Here is a 19,960-nt window from a genome sequence, read left to right on the forward strand (position 1 = left end):
ACAAAGCCAACGGAACAAATTGCCAAATGGACTTGGAAATTGATTTTCAGATGTTCGAAAGCTGAATGGGCTTCTTCATGGAAAAGGTAATTCTAGTGATGATAGTAACATGTTATGTGGTTGGTTGGCCAGAAATTTATCTATGTGGATATCGGTTGTAAATTGATAAAATAAAAATGTTGGTAATTATTTAGTGCTTGAAATGGACGCGTTCATTAATCACTAGGCTGTGATTCGTTTGGTTTCTCTTGAGAAAAATCATTGGATTTTATTGGGTGGAAAGCAACACGACGGAAACAATAATTTATGCACAATATCGAACACAACCGAAAATGAAGATAAAGTAACAAATGGTTTTGTTGGCCGTCGCAATAAAAAAGAACTACAATAACAACAACGCAAACCAATGATGCACAAATAAAACGAAACGAGCAAGTGTGACAGATTGAAGTTTATCTCTAGCATGAAGTTGCTCTCGTTTATCAGCCATCGCATGAAAAAACATAAAAGAGACAACAACTGTTGAAATCGCCCATAAAATATCTGCCGAAATTGCGTGTATCATCATTATAAACGAATGAAAATAAAATGCCATCGTCGTCGATGCTGTTGCTGCTGCTGTTGCCGTCGCCGCTGTCGACAACGTCTATGTCGTGTCTTCCATCAGCAGACCGACCATTTCAACGAACGGAACAATGAGAATTATTATTATCGTATTTATTCCGTTATGTTTTCTTTCTCTTTGTTCGTCCATCCATTCGATGGAAATTGAATGACGGGATATATTTCAAAGCAAAGACGAACCACTGAATGTATATTTGGATATGAAAGCGAACAGAGATAGAGGCTCGTTTTTGGTAATAATGTGCGTTACCACTTACAATTACATTGATTTGTACTTGTAAGGCACATCAGGGGTGCAGCATTGAGCTATTCAATCGGCGAAGCAGTGTCCGATTTGGTTTGTGTACGTCCCGTTCCAACTGAGAACGGAGGAGAGTAGAAGGAATAAGGAACTGCCAAAATATAATATAATAACAACAACAATTAGGACGGGAATGGTAGCAGCGATGGCGACGTCAATGGAATTAAAGCAAAATAAGCGCATCGACCCCTTGTGCCGAAGTGTGTTCGACAAACTGTACTCTGTTTTACATACACTCTCGATACGCATTGAAAAATAAGGGTGCAATTTGGTATTCATGCAACTCACTCACACATACGCACGCACACATGAACGGATGACGGCGACAAGGCTCAGCTCAGCACCAGAACCACGCGATCGATTGACAAAGTATGTCGTGTGCTCGATATTTATCGGATAATACCCGACCATTTTCCCGTTTTTAATTTTAATGCAGTTTCTCTCGTCTCGCCTCTGCTTTTTTTTCTATTTTAACTGTCGTTTGTCTTTCTAACGCAGTTCGATGAGCATACTAAACGCGTCGCTCTCATTGTCGATCGTGTTTTGTGCGGCAATTTTCGAAAAAATGCATTAGCGTGAGCATAGTATCATTTGGTTTGAACCGCACACAAAACAGCAAACGGTGAAATTTATTTAGTTCAATGTTGTTCACCTCCGTCTGTTTTTCCAATTTCTCTTTTATTGCTCTTATTTTTTTCCATTTTCCTCATTTACGCCCCGCTCCAGCATTTGTCTGCGTGTTTTATTCAAATGGAACATACATTTTCCATATAATTCACAATTTACCACACGACCAAAAGCAAAGCGACTGGGCAAAAGACGAATTCATTTCAAATACACTACACACCGACGCGGCCTGACTAAATTGTAAGCGCACGTAAACACAACCGTGGCACAAAAAGTACACACGAGAGCTAGAAAGGTATATATATATATATCTAGAAAAGAGAAAGACATAAACCTGAATTACACATTTGTCTATGGTAAAAACATTGTCGATTCGTGCTGTTTGGCATTGGTGGAAAATGCGGAAAAAGGTACAGCGTGAAATATTCATAAAACTTTCATTGAAATTCGTACATTTTTCATTTGATATCCGTGGTTCGCGTGCATGTGTATGTGTGTGTGTGGAGCACAAAGTAAACTATGCAACAACCGCACAGCAACAACATCGACGAAACACATACACACCACACCACACCACACCACCGCCATCGAGACTGAGGCGATTGTTGAGATAGATAGAGAGGAATAGAGCGAGAAAAGACGGCTCATATTCCAGTAAATAACCTTTTAAGTAAAGAAATGAGCAAAACCATAATGTAAACAAACGAATATAAAACAAACTCGGAATGGATGGATACGACATATCGCATCGCTATTATTCGAATGGTGTTCGAAGCCAGAGAGAGTGGATAGTAGTATGTGCGTTTTGCGAAAATGCCTTTCCATGTTTTCTCGTGATCCCATGAGATGGGAACGCTGTAGTGCATGTTTTGCCGGCTACGAAACCAACATCGCTACACGGTTTCTATGGTGTATATTGTACAACACATGGATTGCATGTGATTTCTAATTTCTTATACGAATCGCTGCTCGGATGCACAAAGTCCCCTCACCACGGCGCGTACCAAAATGTTTTTGTTTTGTTTACACGAGCGCATATGGACGAGCGTCGCTTGCGTTATCCTCTAGTCGTTTCATTCATACATTCGGCTTTCGGTCGACTCACATTCACCCTTCGCATTTACACTTTCACAGTGAGCGCATCGCATGCGTTTCGCTTGCGGACAAAACGGATGGAAACGCAGCGCTAAAACCGTACACCAAATTCGATGAGGGTAGATTTTGAACCGTTGCCATCAACCCTCACAATCCAGTCTTGTTTCGTGCTTCATTCAGTGAGAGTCGCGATCTGCATTGGTTGGTGCGCGCGTGCCAAATACAACAATTCGAATTCGGCTCAGTGCATCGATCGTTTCGATTCGATTCGATTTGAAGTCAATGAAATCGAAAACAAGCAAAATTCCAATCGTTATTTTGTTAGCGTGCAAGTGAAATCAATTTGATGACTCATTCATTCCATTTTTAGTTGAAAGTTGTTTTTTTTTTCCACGAATTTTGAGCATGTAGTATTTGTGAGTTTATAACCGAATTATTTGATATTCATGGGATTTAGTGAGAAAAAAAAGGAGAAAAGGAATGAGACCGTAATTTGAAAGTGGAAAATAGTGGGCGGTTGATTTTGACTATTCAAACGAAAAAATGAGATTCCGACGAAATTGCAGAGATAGTAACATTGGGATGAGTGATTTCCAGCGAAACCAACAGTTATTCGCTGGGGCCGAGTTCAATCACCGCAAATGCACTTAGTGCACGAATTTGACGATACAAACATACGTCGAACCATACAGCCGGAAGAGTGCTATCAAACAGTGTATGTAAATTAAAGAATGGATTTTCATTGTCGAAGCGAGGGTGACGCTCACCGACTCTGCCTCTGCAAACATATATATGTTGATTATGCATTCAGTTTTGTGAAATTTTGCTCTTTAAAATGCGATTCAATGCGATTATGTTGAGCATTTGATTGCAATCGTATATTATTATTATTATTATCATCGTGCTCCTGCTACTATTGCTGCTGATGTTGCCGTTACTTTCATCGAAACGACGAAAGACAGTTATCATTTTCAATTGGATGAGATGCACTCGTTCGTGCTCATTTTCCATTTCCATTTTATAACAAACTCATAATCATAATTCACCGAATCAAAAGTTATCATTTAAGGCGTGCGCCCCGTCACCAACAATTCTGTGTTTATCGCATTTTAGATTGGTGTGTTTGAATTCAACGAAAATCAATAGTTCACATCGATTTACCATCAAATTCTCTAATTTATGACATTTTTCGGTGTGAGGAGAAAATCGAAGGTGCTTCATGCATGATAAGCATAGCGTTTGCCATTTCTTTGTGGAAATCAGCATCGAAAATAATTTCAATGGGAGTTCGTTCATTATTCTAGGATTATGCCTAACAAACGAATGCGATGCCAAGGTGAGTTAAGTCATGGAAAATTACCATCGCCGTTGCCGCCGCCAACGCCGTCGACGTCAAATTTCATCGTCGCTGCTTTTTCGACATTATGAATTTTCGATTGTTACTTTATTTCGTTTTACCTAATTTCATTGGATTTTATTAAAACTTTGTACAACAGCAACGAATGCTTAAAGGTGAAGAGTAACCAAATCGTGCGGTTTTTACATCGGGTTCTTTCTTTTGACGCACGAACTTTGGAAACTTTGAGAGTCTGTATAAATCAAGAGCACATTAAATTAAGGCTCCGCTCGAAATGCGGAGCAAATGAATGAAATCCGCACAAAGAAAAGTTGTTTGATATAACAAATTAACGAAAAGTTAATTAGCCAAATAATTAAAATTGAGTGAATTCGCTCATTGTCTGTGCTATTTTCGTTGGTTGTGCGGTCCAAAATGCAGACTTGGTTTTTCCACCTCATTTACTCACTTTATTTTTGTGATGTAAATCACAACTCTGACAATATGTGTTTGGCGGTAACTATATTTTGTATTTCGATTTTTTACGATATTCAAGCGTAATTCCCATTTTCACGCAATCAACTAAATCCATTTACCAACAAGTTTTTCCACATTCACAGCTATTTGTGTGACAATTTCCACCAACTATGTTTATCATTAAAGAAAAAATGACATGATTTTGTGTATTGCGATCGAAAGAGAAAAAAATGCACAAACTCGTCACATTGATGGTGTGAGATCCAATTAGCATATGCATATTTCCAGTTGAATGAAAACGCAATCAATTTCTCTCCGCTGTGAACTGTATTTGAACTGCGGTGTCGATGGGAAAAAAAAGTTGATTGAACGATGATTAAAAATGTTTCCACTTCTGATCAAAAGCCATTATTGCAACAATGAAACGGCGCATAATAAAAAGGCCGACTTCCAATCACATTTATTTTTTATTTTTTTTATACATTTTTCCATATTGTTATGCGACCAACAAGTAAGCCCGCAATTTATTTGTGTTTGCCTTTTCACGAAACAGAGAATGAAAAAAAATCGATAAAATCGATTTCCATTTGATAGCTTCGAATCCCCTCGATAAATACAGCGGTTATACCATCATCTTCTTAGCATTTTGAACGAAAAAGTCTTTTTGTCAAAGCGTTAAAATGATAGAGAAAACAAGGCTCGAGAAAGTGACAAAGTTTTCAAGGTTACATCAACTTGATGTCGCTATAATGGAGCGTCTACGGGGCCGTTCCCAAAAACTTGTTTTTTTCGTCCGCATTAACAGCATTTTAGTCACGATTTGGTCGAAAATATTTGACACAGCCGACAGCTAAATAACATAGCGATAAGTTAAAGTTAGGTAAGAAACCGTTTAGAATTCGGGCTAAATTACCATACGCGCGCGTGCGACACACACACACACACACACAAACAAACCTCACTCCAGAGATATGATTTCAATATATATAAACAAAATGAGACGAGAAAATTTGCGCACTCTATAAAATAAATTTAATGAATACGCAATGATGTTTTAATTGTATTCCTCCACTGCGGTGTGGTGGTATTCATTTGGATTGAACTTTTTTTTCTCTCTCTGGTTCTGTACGGTTGTGCTCGTTGCCATGTGCACACGCTTCGCGAAACTTAATGAAAATGGAATTTTTCAAGACCACCACCACCGCTACCGTCACCATCACATTGCGTTGCGTAAATTGTGCTTTGGTACATACTTTCACTGGTGATGGTGTGTGTGTGTGTGTGTTGACATGGTTATCCCAATTGCTTTACATAATGGAAATTTATTTATTTCGGTTTTTAGCAGACGCCAAAAACTTTTTGCTGCTTTGTTTTCTTCTTCGAAATGACACGAAACGGAATGTCTAAATTGTCTTTTTCCAAATGGATGTGTGTGTGTGTGTGTGGCTACATATTTATCACTGTATTTCGCATTTTAGGTTTCCCTCTCTGAAAAATAAAACAGAAAAATAAAGCCATTGTAAAGACATTGTTTACGGGCACAGCGACCTAGAAATGTTTACTTGCTTGTACAACAACACAATTTATTGCCACAAATTTCCAGAACACAAATTAATACTCGCTCATGTTCATTTCGGCAAATGGCCACGTTTATGTGACTGTTAATTTGACAAAGGATGTGATGTGCTCAAAGACACCGACGGATGGTTTCAGGCAATAAAGTACTGTACAAAATGCCAGCGGCAAGAGAATTTATATGAATCAAGTTAAATTTCACCATGGCAGAAAATCAAAAGATACATTCCATGAATTGGATTGAAATGCAACTCATTGTTATTATCATCTCAGTATCATCATGTGAGCTTTGTGTTTTGTGGAATGTCAAAGTGGAGGCTCCACTGCGGAGATAGTTGTGTGAAATATTATACTGCATTCTTTCGACTTCCACAAAAATATTCATGGCATCACACACACTATGTATCCAAATATGTAACAACAGTTTCAGATGAAAAAAATTCAATTATTTTGCATCCCAATTAAAAAAGCGTTTTTAAATGAAAAATGAAAAATAATTTTCATTTTGTAAATTTGAAACATTTCAATGGTTGCTTCATAGTTTCACAATTGCATTGTGTCTATTATTTTTGAAAAATTGTTTTCATTCTTTCTTCATATATTTTTTTTAATTAAAAAACATCAGCCAAGCGCAAATATCATCTACTCGTTCGACATTGATTAAAAGACGACACTGGCTGACACAAAAATTCAATGTTGCCTCATTTTTTTTCTGTTTCAATCAGCTGCACCTATTGAAGTGCTTCATTTCAACAATTGGCTGGTAGACAAGGCAACTGCGACACAGACAATGACCATTGGACACTATGTGCATGTACTTTTGAATATGGAATATAAACAAAAAAATAGAGAGACATATTGAATTGCATATCTTTGTAACGAGCAGCCTTTTTCGCATTTCCATTTTATTTCCTTTGTTTTCGGTTGTTGTTGCTGCATTTTTACAGCCAGTTCTAATCTTGCGCCATGGCATATTCTAGCGTAAAACGTATTAATTTACAATTTACACGCTCCCATGATTTTCCGTGTAAGACTAAATGCTGTGAATTGGGTTGGCAGCAAAAGGTGAGGCTAGCCTTTGGATGATGCGACAATTTCATTTATTCATTTGTCATCGTGCTCCACTCCAATTCATAAAGATATTCTATTCATTGGCAACATTTTCAACGTTTTGCCCAGCACTCAACAACAAAAGCATCCAAATGGTGTTGAATTGTTGCCATTGCATTGTTTAATATTATGCTCATACTTGGCATTTAACAAAGCACTTGATTCAGACTTGTGATTTGAACAATTCTGCAATCAGTCTCATTACGGAGCACAATTGATGAAGAACGACGTTAAATGCTGTCGTGTTAAAATTGGCTTGATTCTGTGCATAATGTGAAATTAAACTCAAGCGAACGGCAAGTTTGTTGAACTTCATCCGAAAAAAGCCGTTGGGCCGCGCCTGTAGCTGTTAAATAATGTGCATTTGATTGGTGGCAAAAGTTTTTCAAAGCTTTAAAAATGTTTATGATTTTCAAACAGACGAGGGAAATTTGTTCAGCTTGAGCGAAAGTGAACTAACATTCTCAGACGAGTTCAATCAAATTGCGAAAAAAAACGAAACTTCAATTTTATAATAGTACTCGAAACAGTTTTCGGGCGGATTGTCTATGTCGCGTCGGGATTCAATTACATTTGAATAAATATTCTGTTGCTAAATGGCTGCCAGAGAAAGCGAGAGACGATGGTTTTTCGTTGCAATAAATGTAAAAGTTTTGTGTCTGGATCCATCATGTCAATAAAAGTAACCAATAAATATGCCTTCGATGTGGCACCATGGATATTCGTTGTTTCGCCCCGTATTTCAACGCTATCCTCATTCCACCTAAATGGAATATAAATTTTCATTTATCGAAAATGAATCAATTGTACTGCTTGTCGCATACATACATACACGTTGTTCGGTCGTCATCCCTTTTGTAATGCTTCGCCACTGCGAGAAAAGAGGGTAAGATCTGCAACAATTTTTTATTACGCATCTTGTGTAAAGCGAAAAACATGAATTATGAATACAAATACATCGCTTTCAATAGATTTTGAAGGCAAATTGAATGGGAATTCAGACGCAACGAAAAGATCCCCCCCACAAATATATGTACGTACGTATAAAAATGGCAACACTTAATAGCCATTATTCTTCTTTTGCGAATTATTATTATGTCAGCTCTGGTGCGTATCCACGTATTTTTCGCACATCATGTTTATCGGTCGCATTTCATCGTATCAATTGAACAATTTTCTCTTGATTTGCAGTTCATTTAAATTGGGTCTAAACTGGGCTTCGTGTCTCGCCTCTTCTCATCCAAAGTAGACAAGTCGTATTGAAAGAAATCTTTTTTTAAAGCGAGGGGATGGTTAATGTCATCCGAGAATAGACTGCATGCAAATAAGACGCAGTGTCTTGTGTTCATTTGATTACATATCAACAGCACAAAGCGCCTTTCTCCGTATACAAATGGGGATTTCTTTTCAAAACCACTTTGCGAATGTGATGAATTCAACACAAAGAGCGACCTGCTTCTTCCAACAACAATGAAACTGTATTCCAATCCGATTCGGTCCGGTTCGGATGAAGGTTCGGCTGTAATATGATAATGCGACGATTTGTTTGCCGTGGGATAATCGGCGCCATTTCATTCGGAGCATTGTTATTTTTCACATCAACACCAAATTGCTTGTAATTTTTTTTAATTTATTGCCCAGAAGTAACTCAATTGGAAACCTTAATCATATCAAATACAAATTCAGACCACAAAAAAAAACAACACAAAACAATACGAAATCATTCGCAAACGACCATTCAGTGGCCCATTGTTTCAACAACTTGTTCTGAACATATTGGACCATAGAGTTGAATTACAACAAGAAATTTATTATTCTTTTTTCATTTTCCCTCGCTCTCTTTCCCCCACAAATTGCTTTTCTATTTGTTATACCTATATATTTCTGTTGTTGAAATCAAACATACGTTTTTGGATGGTTTAGCATCTCAAAATTTCGTATGCAGCGGATATATCCGAGCATATCGACGACGCAAGTCACTGTATAAGTGGCGTGTGTTGATGCGCACAGCTACATCGATTACACACAAATAGAGAGCGCAGAGTTTGTGTGTAGTCGATGTAGCTGTGCGCATCGACGCACGCCACTTATATATACTTGCATATCTATGGGTGAGATTGAGAGTAGTGTATGTTTCATTGACTTTGTTACGAAAGAGAAGAGTAAGTTTCTGTCGACTAACATTGCTGAAGTCAGTTATCTCTTATCTCTTATCAGTTCCGCGAAAAGCGCGAAAAATGATAAGAAAAAAAAGTTCTATATAAAATTTGCTTTTTTATGTGCGCGATTTGCGCGCAACTGATAAGAGATAAGAGATAACTGTCTTCAGCTTAGTTATAGAAGACCTCGAGTACTACAACTTTGCCGAAGACACCATGTTGTTATCTTTTATCAGTTGCGCGAAAACAATGAAGACCGTGGAGGCTAGACGGTACTACAACATACTCTACTTTAACGCCAACAGAATCATCAGAAAACATACTCGCCTTTTCAAAAATATAAATCGAAGAAAAAACATACTCCACTCTCAATCTCACCCATAGATATATAGCAGACTTGCTTCGTCGATATGCTCGGATATATCCGCTGCATACAAAATGTTGAGATGCTAAACCATCCTAAAATGTATGTTTGGTTGAAGTCCCCATTGGCCATAATTCGATAAAATACACTACTCTGACTCTTTCTCCGTCTCTCTTTCTTTCGCTCTTAAATCTCTGCTGAATAAATTTGCCCCTGGAGCAAATTCAAACCGAAAATGGAGTTCATAAAAATAATGAGCGAAACGGAACAAGAAGAGAGCAAAAAAACAATCGCTACTATCGCAGCATATGAAATAACCTGGTCACGATTATTGACGAAGCGTGCCACTTAATGTGGGCGCTAGCTTAGTTTCAACGACAATAAAACATAACAACTACAAATAGTTGTGGGCATTGTCGGCATGTAAGAAATTCGCTCTCCGATAAAATTTATCGAAATTCTCGGCAATGCTTCACTCGAATGGGCTCCTTTTGACCGTCATTGTGCAAATAAAACCTCACCATCGTTGAGCGCATCGATAGCCCACATCATTACACCTATACATATATCGATGAATAATGGCTTTCGAATCGAATACGGCAGCAGAGTGCCTCATTGGCCACCTAATACATCATTTTCTTATCTAACATTTCAACATTATTCACGTCCAACGAGTTGCTATGAAGAAAATCGGAAGAAAGTAATTTAAATGAGCTTATTTTGAGATAGACAAATCATTGAAGAAGAAGATGAAGAAGTGATGCGATGATATATTACCGAAATTGCTCTTTGCAAGGGAATATGCACGAGATGGGCAATACGCCATGCAATTATCTTAACCAATTTTATTTTTGTCGAATGGACAGTTTTGACGGCAAAAAAAACAAAACATTGCACTTTTCTTCTCTTCTTTTTTTCGATTCCATGTCGTTGAAATGGTACAAGATCTTCGTAAATTCAAAGTAAACATCACGAAAAAAGGGGACGCAAACAAACTTACTAACCCCAAACTATAGAGCACTTCGAATTGGTCAATATTTACAGATCAGATTTCGGAGATTTTCCCATTCCCATTTCGTTTGAGTAGCAAAAAAGACGATGAATTCCTTTATGTGCAATAAAAAAAAATTCTCAACGGGAAAAAATGGCAAGGCAATAATAAGGTTGTGCTCGAAATGGAATGAAAACTCTTGAACGAGAGGAAATAAAATATGCAGCCAATTACAAATAACGAAAAATAAACAGAAGAAAGACCGTTTGATAGATATGAAACTGACACAAATGCTCGTGTAAATTCTGAAAGAAAAAGTGTGAAAACTCGCTTTAGTAAATGGTTGGAAGGAAAAATTGGCCGCACCTTAAGTCCGGTTGTTATCCCAAAGGACACATTAGCAGCTACTCATTTTTATTTTGTTTCGCGTACAACAAATTATTTAAGCTTAAAGGGATTTCCTGTCATTCATTGTGGTGTTTTGTACACGATTTTTACTTGCAGATGAAAAGAGTTTGTAAGCAAAGTGGCTGAGAGAGCATTCATGGAATTTAAAAATATTTCCCCACGCACGATGCAGCATGAAACTACCGCATCGGCCGTAATCTATGGCACGGCGAGAATAATGAGTGTTATTCAAAGCTCAAAACAAGGTGAACATTTGAACGACACTGACGAATATAAATATGAGCGCAAAAAGGGAAAAAAGTGAAAAATTCGTGCGAAAAAGTGGTTAAAACCTTTCAAAGAGTGTGGGTGACAGTGAAACAAAGGCTTGAACTTGCAATTAGTACCGCCGGTTTGGCGGCAACAACAACAACAACAACGACTGAAGAAAAAACCGAAAAAAATAGAAAATCATTTGAGTGGAACGTTAACCTAATTGGTGCAATATTACTTTTAGCGCGTTAGCATAATGAAAGTCAAATCCGAGGGAGTGATTATGCAATGTCAATCGAATCGACCGTATTGTTTATGGCACATTTCCTACGTTCAACTGGCCATTTTCGTTTGCTCTCTACTCGTAAGCGTTGGTAAGTAGCTTTCTCCCCTTTGTATATTTTTATTTTCTGTTCAGCCATTTAGTTTGTACACGATTTTTTGCTTCATCACGCAATGCAAACTCGTTGACATTTTTTTTTCCACTTGGATGTATACCACGCATCGAACACGTGTGATTGAAATCAATACACAATAATTTCGGAGTAGAAATTCGAGAAGTGGAAGATATTGGGTTTTTATGCCGCAGCATTGATAACTTGTGAACGGAAGAGTAACTTTCCATGTGAAGCAGTGTGTTATTATCAGGAAGCCATTCGTTAAATTGTAAACACAAACTTTTATCTAAAGAGATGTCAACGTTGGTTGGTTGTTCGGCTGTTGATTTATAATTCAACACGTGAAATGCTGTCAACGAAGAGAGCGAGAGCGAGAGCGAATGTAAAATTATCTCTATAACCATTTTCGCTTGAATATACACATCAAGATAAGGCAAACTTGAAAGTCTTACACACGTATATTTGGTGTGTCGACCGTAAACGTTTCCCTAATATCATTCAACACTCAGCGAATGCCATTCGATTGGAGCCAAATTGCCGTCTCGATATTGTATTGGCAATAAGAAGAGAGCACTAAAGCGTTTCCAATAGTTTGATATCCAGATCAGAATAGCTTGCATTCAACGAGATTTACCACTCGAAAAAAAAGAGTATTATTTGTCCATGGAAAGTGCACTATACAACGATGTTGAAGCGATTCGTTGGTTGATAAAAGCCTGAACATAGTCAATTAAACGCAGTGTTCTTTCGAAAGCAAACATTTTCCGGCACATTGTGTTCCGATATGATTTATGGTCTTGCTATTGTTCGCTTTTGTAAGCCGAATCAATTTGGTTTCTTATCAATATTGATTTTGGATTCGTTTTTTTTCTTCTTGTTTTTCTAAAAAATCAATTCAGATTTGGCCCAGTCGTTGCGGCGCGGGAATCTCCTAATACCACAAACTTATTCGCCCGTAAACGGCGATTTAAATGTGCAACTTCAGTATTTTAGCCAAGAAAAGCAAAAAACCAAGCAGTTCAACAGTGACGAATCGGTGGCATTGAGTTCGGAAGAGGATGATTTTATGAAAACAACGTCCGCACCAACAGCAAAACAATCAAATGATGATGTTCGTTTGCAAGTGAGCCGCTACATTGGAACGAATCGGACAACAGTTGCAATACTCGATGTGTATCCCGATCCACGGTTAAACATCACACAAATTACAATTTCATGTTTGAATTTCCTATTCGGCGGCACATATGAGCTTGAAATTGTTGGCGGCAATGATGTTGACGAAGGTGCCAACACGTTGGATAATCGTGATGAACGACTGCGACAGCATTTAGATGTAAGATGGCCACAGCCAAAATTGAGCGTTACTCCCGAAACGATTGGAACATATCCGCAACAGCCAGTTGATGTAATACTGGAATTTCCGGGCGTCGAATGCATCGTGCCGCACACGCAACTCGACAGTGTGCCAGAATTTTGGCTCGAACTCTACTATTGCGGTCACGAGGTGTATTGTGACAGCGCCAATGTGAGTAGCTCGCAAACTCTGTATGCTGAACAAATTCGCGGTTACCCAAAAGCACGTCTGCTAAAATTGAGCTGCGAGCTATTTGGTTTAGCAGGACATTATGTTGTTAAATTACGACCGACCGGGCCAGAGGCAGCGAGTGTTTCAGCAACGGCTTATATCCAGGTAAATCAAATGCAATTTCACTATTTGTTTTCGAAATCCCATATGGATTGCATATGGCTTTTTTCCGTTTTCCAGTTTTTCGTGTGTGTGTGTGTGTTTTTTTTTGTTCCTGTTTTTCTCTTCCTCCTCTCTGCCTCTATCTCATTCAGTTCATAACCGAATGAATATCCGAAGCAATTTAAATGCAAAATCTGCGAAATGAAAACCACTGTTTTAATTTTGGCAGCATTTGGATTTGTTTGCACTGCATGTATTTCAATTCGTTTTTTTTTATCAATAATATGGCCTTTCACATTTCACCGGTTATTATTCAGGCGGATTGGAGCGAACAATTCGTATTCAATGTGCATGCACGCAGTATATCGCCGTGCGATCCGCACACCGGCATCGGTGTTCTGTTTGAATATCCAGCTTGCATTTTGGACCGAGCCGATCGAATTCGGTTATTTGGCAAATTACGTGCTGACGTTGCATCACTCGCCCCACCGACATCCCTGCACTATATCACCGAACAGGTAAGCCACCAGTGTCGTGCGTTTATTCAGACAAATGAATTTTGTTTTCAATTTGGTGTTTTTTTTTTCTCTTTCTCCTTTTCTCTCTCTCCATTGTCTCGCTTCTTATTCCAACTCGAATCCATTGTACAGCGAGTAGTTCGAGGTCAACATGCATTGCACTTTGACTGTGATTTTTTCTCGGAAAAATTCGTTGAATACTGTTTTGTATACGTGAGCCAAGCGATATCGGGAGCTGTGGCGGACGTTCGAATGGATTGTTTGCCAACGTTACCTGTTCGCGGTAAGTATATCTTGACATGAAATCACCCAATTGTTTTCGTTTGCAAATAATTACTCCGTGGAATTATCGGCGAATTCGATACCAAATTAAAACATTCACTCGGTAAAATGGAGAATATTTTATAATTATTTCCAAAAGAATTTCAACAAACAACGAGATATTACCGTTGAAATTATTCCAATTAATTCCGTACAAAAATATTCAAACACAATTTTTGCTGTTCACATTCAGTATGCAATATGTATGTTCACCGTGATGTTATGAAATGAAATATGGATGCGTTTCGTATGAGTTATTTATGCAATTAAATGATATCGTTACAAGTACACAAACATACGAATGTAATGGCATCGGTAACAAATCGCACATTTAAACAAACCTGTTTTCATGTAAATATTTGATAAATTCATTTTCAAATGCGTGCCACTTAAATGCACAAATTGATTTGGTTTGAGGCGGTGTCGGTGTAGTAGTAGTTTGAGTGTTGTGAAACGATACCAATTTGAATGAAAAATATGAATCCGATTTATGTGTTTTTTTTTTCTCCGTCGCGTAAAAACAGATTCGGAACGCGGAGGTTGGGGACCGTGGAGCGAATGGACACCATGTTCAACAACATGTGCTGTAGGCACACGAAATCGATACCGTGTTTGTGATTCGCCACCACCACGGTACGGTGCAATGTTTTGTGAGGTATGTAAATGAAATATCGAAATATGTTTTGCTCGAAAATGCAAAAACCATGCGAATGATCCATATGAGAATATTCAATGCATTTAATGAATAAAATGTGAAGAGCACCGCACATTTGATTGAAGCATGATGAGCGTGTTAAAAATTTTTTATAGGGTCCAGCGGTGGAAACTGAAGAATGCGGCGGTTCAATATCAGATAGTTGGGATTGCATTTATGGTGCTACGGGTAGTTTTTTGCCATCGGATTTTGCCGATAGGCCAGGAATTAAGGCCGATCTTGGATCCGACTGTCGTTGCGGATGCATCGTTCATTTGACTGTATCAAAACCGCGTCGAATTATCTCAGCATCAGCACAAAGTTGTCCTGGTCGTACATTTTGGTTGATCCAAGCCGAACCCGGCTACCGAATTCGATTCCGATTTGACTTCTTCCGACTCATATGCTCGGATCAATATGTTCGCGTTCGGGATGGTGACTCGTTGCTTAGTGAGTTAGTTGGTGAATTCGTCGGCGGCACTTCAAAAAATACCGAAGCAATTTTGTCAAGCAATTCTAAACTTTTATTAGAATTTTACTCCAATGAATTGTCGACAATTGGTGAATCGTGCAAAGGGGGCTTTTTAACACATGCCCAACAATTCCGTGAGTATCTATTGAGTGTGCTTAAATTTGTTGTGAACTGTGTGAATTTTGAACAGCGTTCTTTCTAATTGCTAAAAATTTGCTCGCCATACAGAGACATTACATTCGAACGTGACAGCGCCACGTACGAGCAAAGCCATTATGCCAAAAATTAACACACCGACCACGTCGCGAATTACAATGGTGCACATAATCGCGATCCTATTCAGCAGTCTTATAATTGTGGTGAGCGCACTGCTCGGTGCACAGTACATGTGTCGCTATCGTAAGTATGACTCGTATGATATTCGTAGCGGAATCACTCTGATACACGAATTCTTTCACAAACCTTACATTCAGGTAAATATCAATTAGCTGAAAGTGCGGGTGAGCCCGATTCGCCTGTGCACACGCCGCGTACATCAATGGGCTCAATAGCAGCAGGTCAATTGCCGTCGAGAGCCGTCTCTACTTCAACGCTACTATCGGAAGTTGTGTCACTTGTTAAAATACGACCACGAGGCCGATGGATGAAGCACTCACGGTTACGTGAAAGTGTCGATGGTGAGGCTCTCGAAGTCGCTCTACAGAATGGCAAAGCCCACAGGTAAGATAAAAGCGAGAGTGTCAAGTGCATCGCATTCAATCATCATTATTATTCTTCCTCCAGTTCTTTTGATATACATGATTTTTCCATGTGAGGTTTTGTTTGTTGGATCATGCAAAAAACAAAATTCAAACATCATTTCCATGGCTTGGCTGCATACAAAACATATTTACATTTTGCAGAGACACAATTTTACATTTTAATTCAACGTGTTTTTTTTTGCGACAGAAAAATTGGTTGTGCTTGCTGAAAATTGGGAAAGAGAAGAACATGAGAACAAAAAGATGTTAGATGAGAAAAAATTTATTCCGATAAAATGCATACCGTTGCTTTGCACGTGGAACTTTTTTCATGTGGATATTTTTGCCACACACAATTTTTTTGCTTCCTTCATTTCGTGGGTGTAAAAACCGCAAAAATGTCTGCTTTTTTAATTCTGTCCAGAACCTCCGTCGCACGCACCAGGAATTTGACTTTGTGCTTCTTTTCGTTTGCATTACATGCCAACTTTATGTTTCAAATAACGTAAAATTCTTCCGTGAATTTTTTGTAGACGAACAGCTCAAAGACACATTTTTATGGTTGTGTCACTTTTCTCTGTTTTTCTCTCTCTCTCTCTCTCTCTCTCTCTCTCTCTCTCTCTCTCTCTCTCTCTCTCTCTCTCTCTCTCTCTCTCTCTCTCTCTTCTTCTTCTTTACCCATAACGATAGGGTATTTATTCAGCAAACGAAGAAAAAAGCGTGCTTCACTTTGCGTACGAAAGCACTGAAATAATAAGAGCCATGGATGGAAAAAAACATTAAAATGAAAACGTAAGAGCAACTCCACGTAAAGAGAGAACACAGAGAAATGAAATGAAAAGAAGATAAGAGGGAAAAAATGAAAATGAAAATGAAAATGAACAACGTCGACATAACATGCTCACGCGAAATAACAATAAAATTTCAAGAATGGTAGAGAGAAGTGAAAAAAAGCGAACAGCAGAAAAGAAAAACTAATTAAATATGGTGTATTCGTTCATTTACAGTGACGATGCAGCCAGCTTGGAAAGTACGCATACTTTAACGAATGAAACGTTTAATGAGAACAACGATGCATGCGAAACGAGCGACGTGATAACAGCACCGAAACGAAAGAAAAACAATAAACAAGGCAGCCGAATGAATGGTGAATGCTCTAATGAGGCTCTATCGCAACAGTTATCGACGTCACCATCGACAAGCTACGGTTGCAGCAGCCCCAGCAGCATTGGTGACATGCATATCGATGGCAAGGAAGATGACGACGACGACGACGACGAAGACAACGACGACAACCATAAAAATACCGGAAAAATTTTGGCTCGTTATAAGCGACGCAATTCAAACAACATCAATTCAATTAGTTTACCGCGCACACCGCTCGACACACCAATGCCACGTCGAAGAGATGGTTTGTTAAAGAAACGCAACAGCAACAATAACCCCACCACCACCACCACCACCGTCACTGCTGCCACCGCCACCGCCACAAGGAGGTGCACCTTGGCAACCGATAAAGACAAGCAAAACGAACCGACCGATGCAAAAACTACCACTACCACTACCGACACTAATTGTAATGGCAATAATAAGGACAGTGGCAGCGATGATGTAGCAAGTGAAACGAAAAGTGTTAACGGTGGAATGAGCTCGACGAGGAAAAAGCAACGCAATCATTTGAATATGGTGGGTAGCAGTAGCAGCAATAAAGTTTTCAGCGAAGACAGTGAACGTGATTCGGACTCGCTGGCGTCCATAAATAAGCGCACAACTTCAGCTTCACGCAAAAGCGACATTATGCGAAGACTCAGTGTCAGTAATGCCACTTTACGAAATGTAAATATTTTTTTTTCTCTTCTCACTCTTTCTCCTCGCTCTTTTTCGTTCATCCGAATTTTTATGCAAATTTTTTTTCATTTGGATGTTTTTTTCTTTTTTGGAATTAAAGAGAAACTTAAATTTGTTTTTGTTAAACCATTGCAGGGTTGTTATTCGCCAGCATCAAGTGTAATTAGTGTGTCAACAAATCGCAGTGTGAATATTAAAGCGAGCAAAGAAAAGAAAAACCGTGAGAAACTGTTAGCTGGCCCGGGTTCGGAATTCTCATTGGCTCCCGAAGATATGGAAATGGATTATTACGATTACAACGTGATTAATGCTGGAGCAGCCCCAGGTAGTTACTGTTGATTACTCCTCTATTGGTTTCTTCAGCGTTATAAATTTATCATTCCAACTTTTTAGGCAGTTACTTGGGTATGGATCCGGCATATCTTGTATGGATACCGCCACTAGACGACGGCACAGCACATTCCGACGACGAAGATTCCAACAGTAACGAAAGTGATGTTATGCACAGCGAAGAAGAGCCACATTACGACGAAATTTCCCCCACGTATGAAAACACCGAGAATCGCAACTATGAACATGCACCTGAACTACCGCCAAAAAAGTCCATGTCGCCGGATTCAAATGATTACATTGAAGAAAGGAACAACGCTGATTTGAATAAAGTGTTGATAGCAAGTGCATTCAGTGGAGTTGAGGACGAAGTTGCGGCACCAAAAGGAATTCGCCGGAAAATGAGTGGAACATTGCTTGCACGAAAAGTTCCCATTGTTGTCGATTCCATTCCGATGACCGAATTTCGGTCGAAGAAATCAAATGACAGCCTACGAAATGGCGTTGAATCACCAGCTAAAGTTCATCGTTCATATCAAAATCAGGAGCAACGCTGCAGCTATGCCAGCGACGATAAAGATATTGGCACGGAGAAAGAGACAGCTGTTGTTAAATCGCCAAGCGACAAATTTCAAGACTATTACGAATTGGATGACATTCAATTTGCCGATGATGACTCGGAGGACGATGAATGCGACGCATTCACTCGCAACCAAAATGACTATACGACGACGACGATGACGACAGCGACGGCAGCGACAAAGATACGGCGCGAAGCCAAGAACAATCACACTCTTTTCGAAATGCATTAGGGAAATCTGTTAAACAATTTGAATATTTTGCACATTAAGCATGTGACGTTAGTTAAAATGGAAAATGGAAATGGAACGATATGTATGGAAGTGAGATGGGAAAAAATTGTAATTTAATTTATTATTGCATAAAATGTAAAATGTAGAGCTTTTCAAAATAACACATTATAGATGTACCTATGACGACAGCAACAACAAAAACCAAAATGAAACATCATGTATTTTCAATGTAAATAAATCCTTTCATTTAATGTGAAAAAAACGTGTATGTGTGCTCATTTTAATGCACTTTGTACACAGCTTCAATAAGATTATACAAGTGGAATCGCCTTTGCATTGGGAAATGGTGAGTCTTGCATTCAGGATAATCAAAATGGGTAATCCATAGGAAGTGACCGTTTCGATTTTATTTCATCCAAAACGCTACAGTAGTGTCGTTACTTATGTTGCATTGACAAAGTCATTTTAAAATGTCATTGCTGTATTGTACCCAGGCAACTCTCACTCTCTCTCAAAATATTACTTGTCACAACGTATGCACACAATACACACTGTTGACGTACTTGTGGAGGTAAAGACCATTCGAGATATTATTGTCACTCGTCAAAAGAACTTCCATTAACAGACAAATTTGGACTGCATTCCCACCACAATATGGCTTACGTATTCCGTTTTAGATCTGTGAACAGAACTCGGATTATGTGAAGCTAGAACAGTTGAAATCCTCTTTGCAATGGAAAATAACCAGCGTACAAAACTAGGCCACTGAATATATTATTCTTTGCATTTGAAATAGCATTTTTAAATTATTCTTTCGAATC

General features: G+C 38.7%; 1 protein-coding gene across 5 annotated transcripts; it reads left to right on the forward strand.

Moving 5' to 3' along the window:
* The first annotated feature begins 2,803 nt into the window (after nt 1–2,803).
* On the forward strand, nt 2,804–19,401 carry LOC129566712 (uncharacterized). 5 transcript variants are annotated; one of them, XM_055442899.1, is made up of 13 exons: nt 2,823–3,362; nt 10,685–11,087; nt 11,164–11,693; nt 12,617–13,407; nt 13,722–13,922; nt 14,055–14,205; nt 14,768–14,898; nt 15,054–15,543; nt 15,638–15,808; nt 15,883–16,129; nt 17,157–17,985; nt 18,133–18,322; nt 18,391–19,401. In XM_055442899.1, the coding sequence occupies exons 3-13, from the start codon at nt 11,576–11,578 to the stop codon at nt 19,137–19,139; spliced, it is 4,068 nt and encodes a 1,355-aa protein (XP_055298874.1). In that variant the 5' UTR covers nt 2,823–3,362; nt 10,685–11,087; nt 11,164–11,575; the 3' UTR covers nt 19,140–19,401. The 5 variants fall into 5 exon arrangements, with proteins under 5 accessions (XP_055298863.1, XP_055298894.1, XP_055298874.1 ...); XM_055442888.1 differs by lacking the exon at nt 10,685–11,087 and having other exon boundaries at nt 2,804–3,983; XM_055442919.1 differs by lacking the exon at nt 10,685–11,087 and having other exon boundaries at nt 2,804–3,362.
* The last annotated feature ends 559 nt before the right edge of the window (nt 19,402–19,960 follow it).

This window comes from Sitodiplosis mosellana, unplaced genomic scaffold, assembly GCF_009176505.1.
Source record: "Sitodiplosis mosellana isolate CC-2019 unplaced genomic scaffold, AAFC_SMos_1.0 Smas_scaffold_1, whole genome shotgun sequence".
NCBI classification, from domain to species: domain Eukaryota; kingdom Metazoa; phylum Arthropoda; class Insecta; order Diptera; family Cecidomyiidae; genus Sitodiplosis; species Sitodiplosis mosellana.

What these genes read in the sequence shown, in the direction of transcription:
- LOC129566712 (XM_055442888.1), top strand. Translation starts at nt 11,576, where the DNA reads ATGAAAGTCAAATCCGAGGGAGTGATTATGCAATGTCAATCGAATCGA. An exon ending in CTCTCTACTCGTAAGCGTTG is followed by an intron (nt 11,694 to 12,616) that starts GTAAGTAGCTTT and finishes AAATCAATTCAG; the next exon opens with ATTTGGCCCAGTCGTTGCGG. An exon ending in GTAATGCCACTTTACGAAAT is followed by an intron (nt 17,986 to 18,132) that starts GTAAATATTTTT and finishes AAACCATTGCAG; the next exon opens with GGTTGTTATTCGCCAGCATC.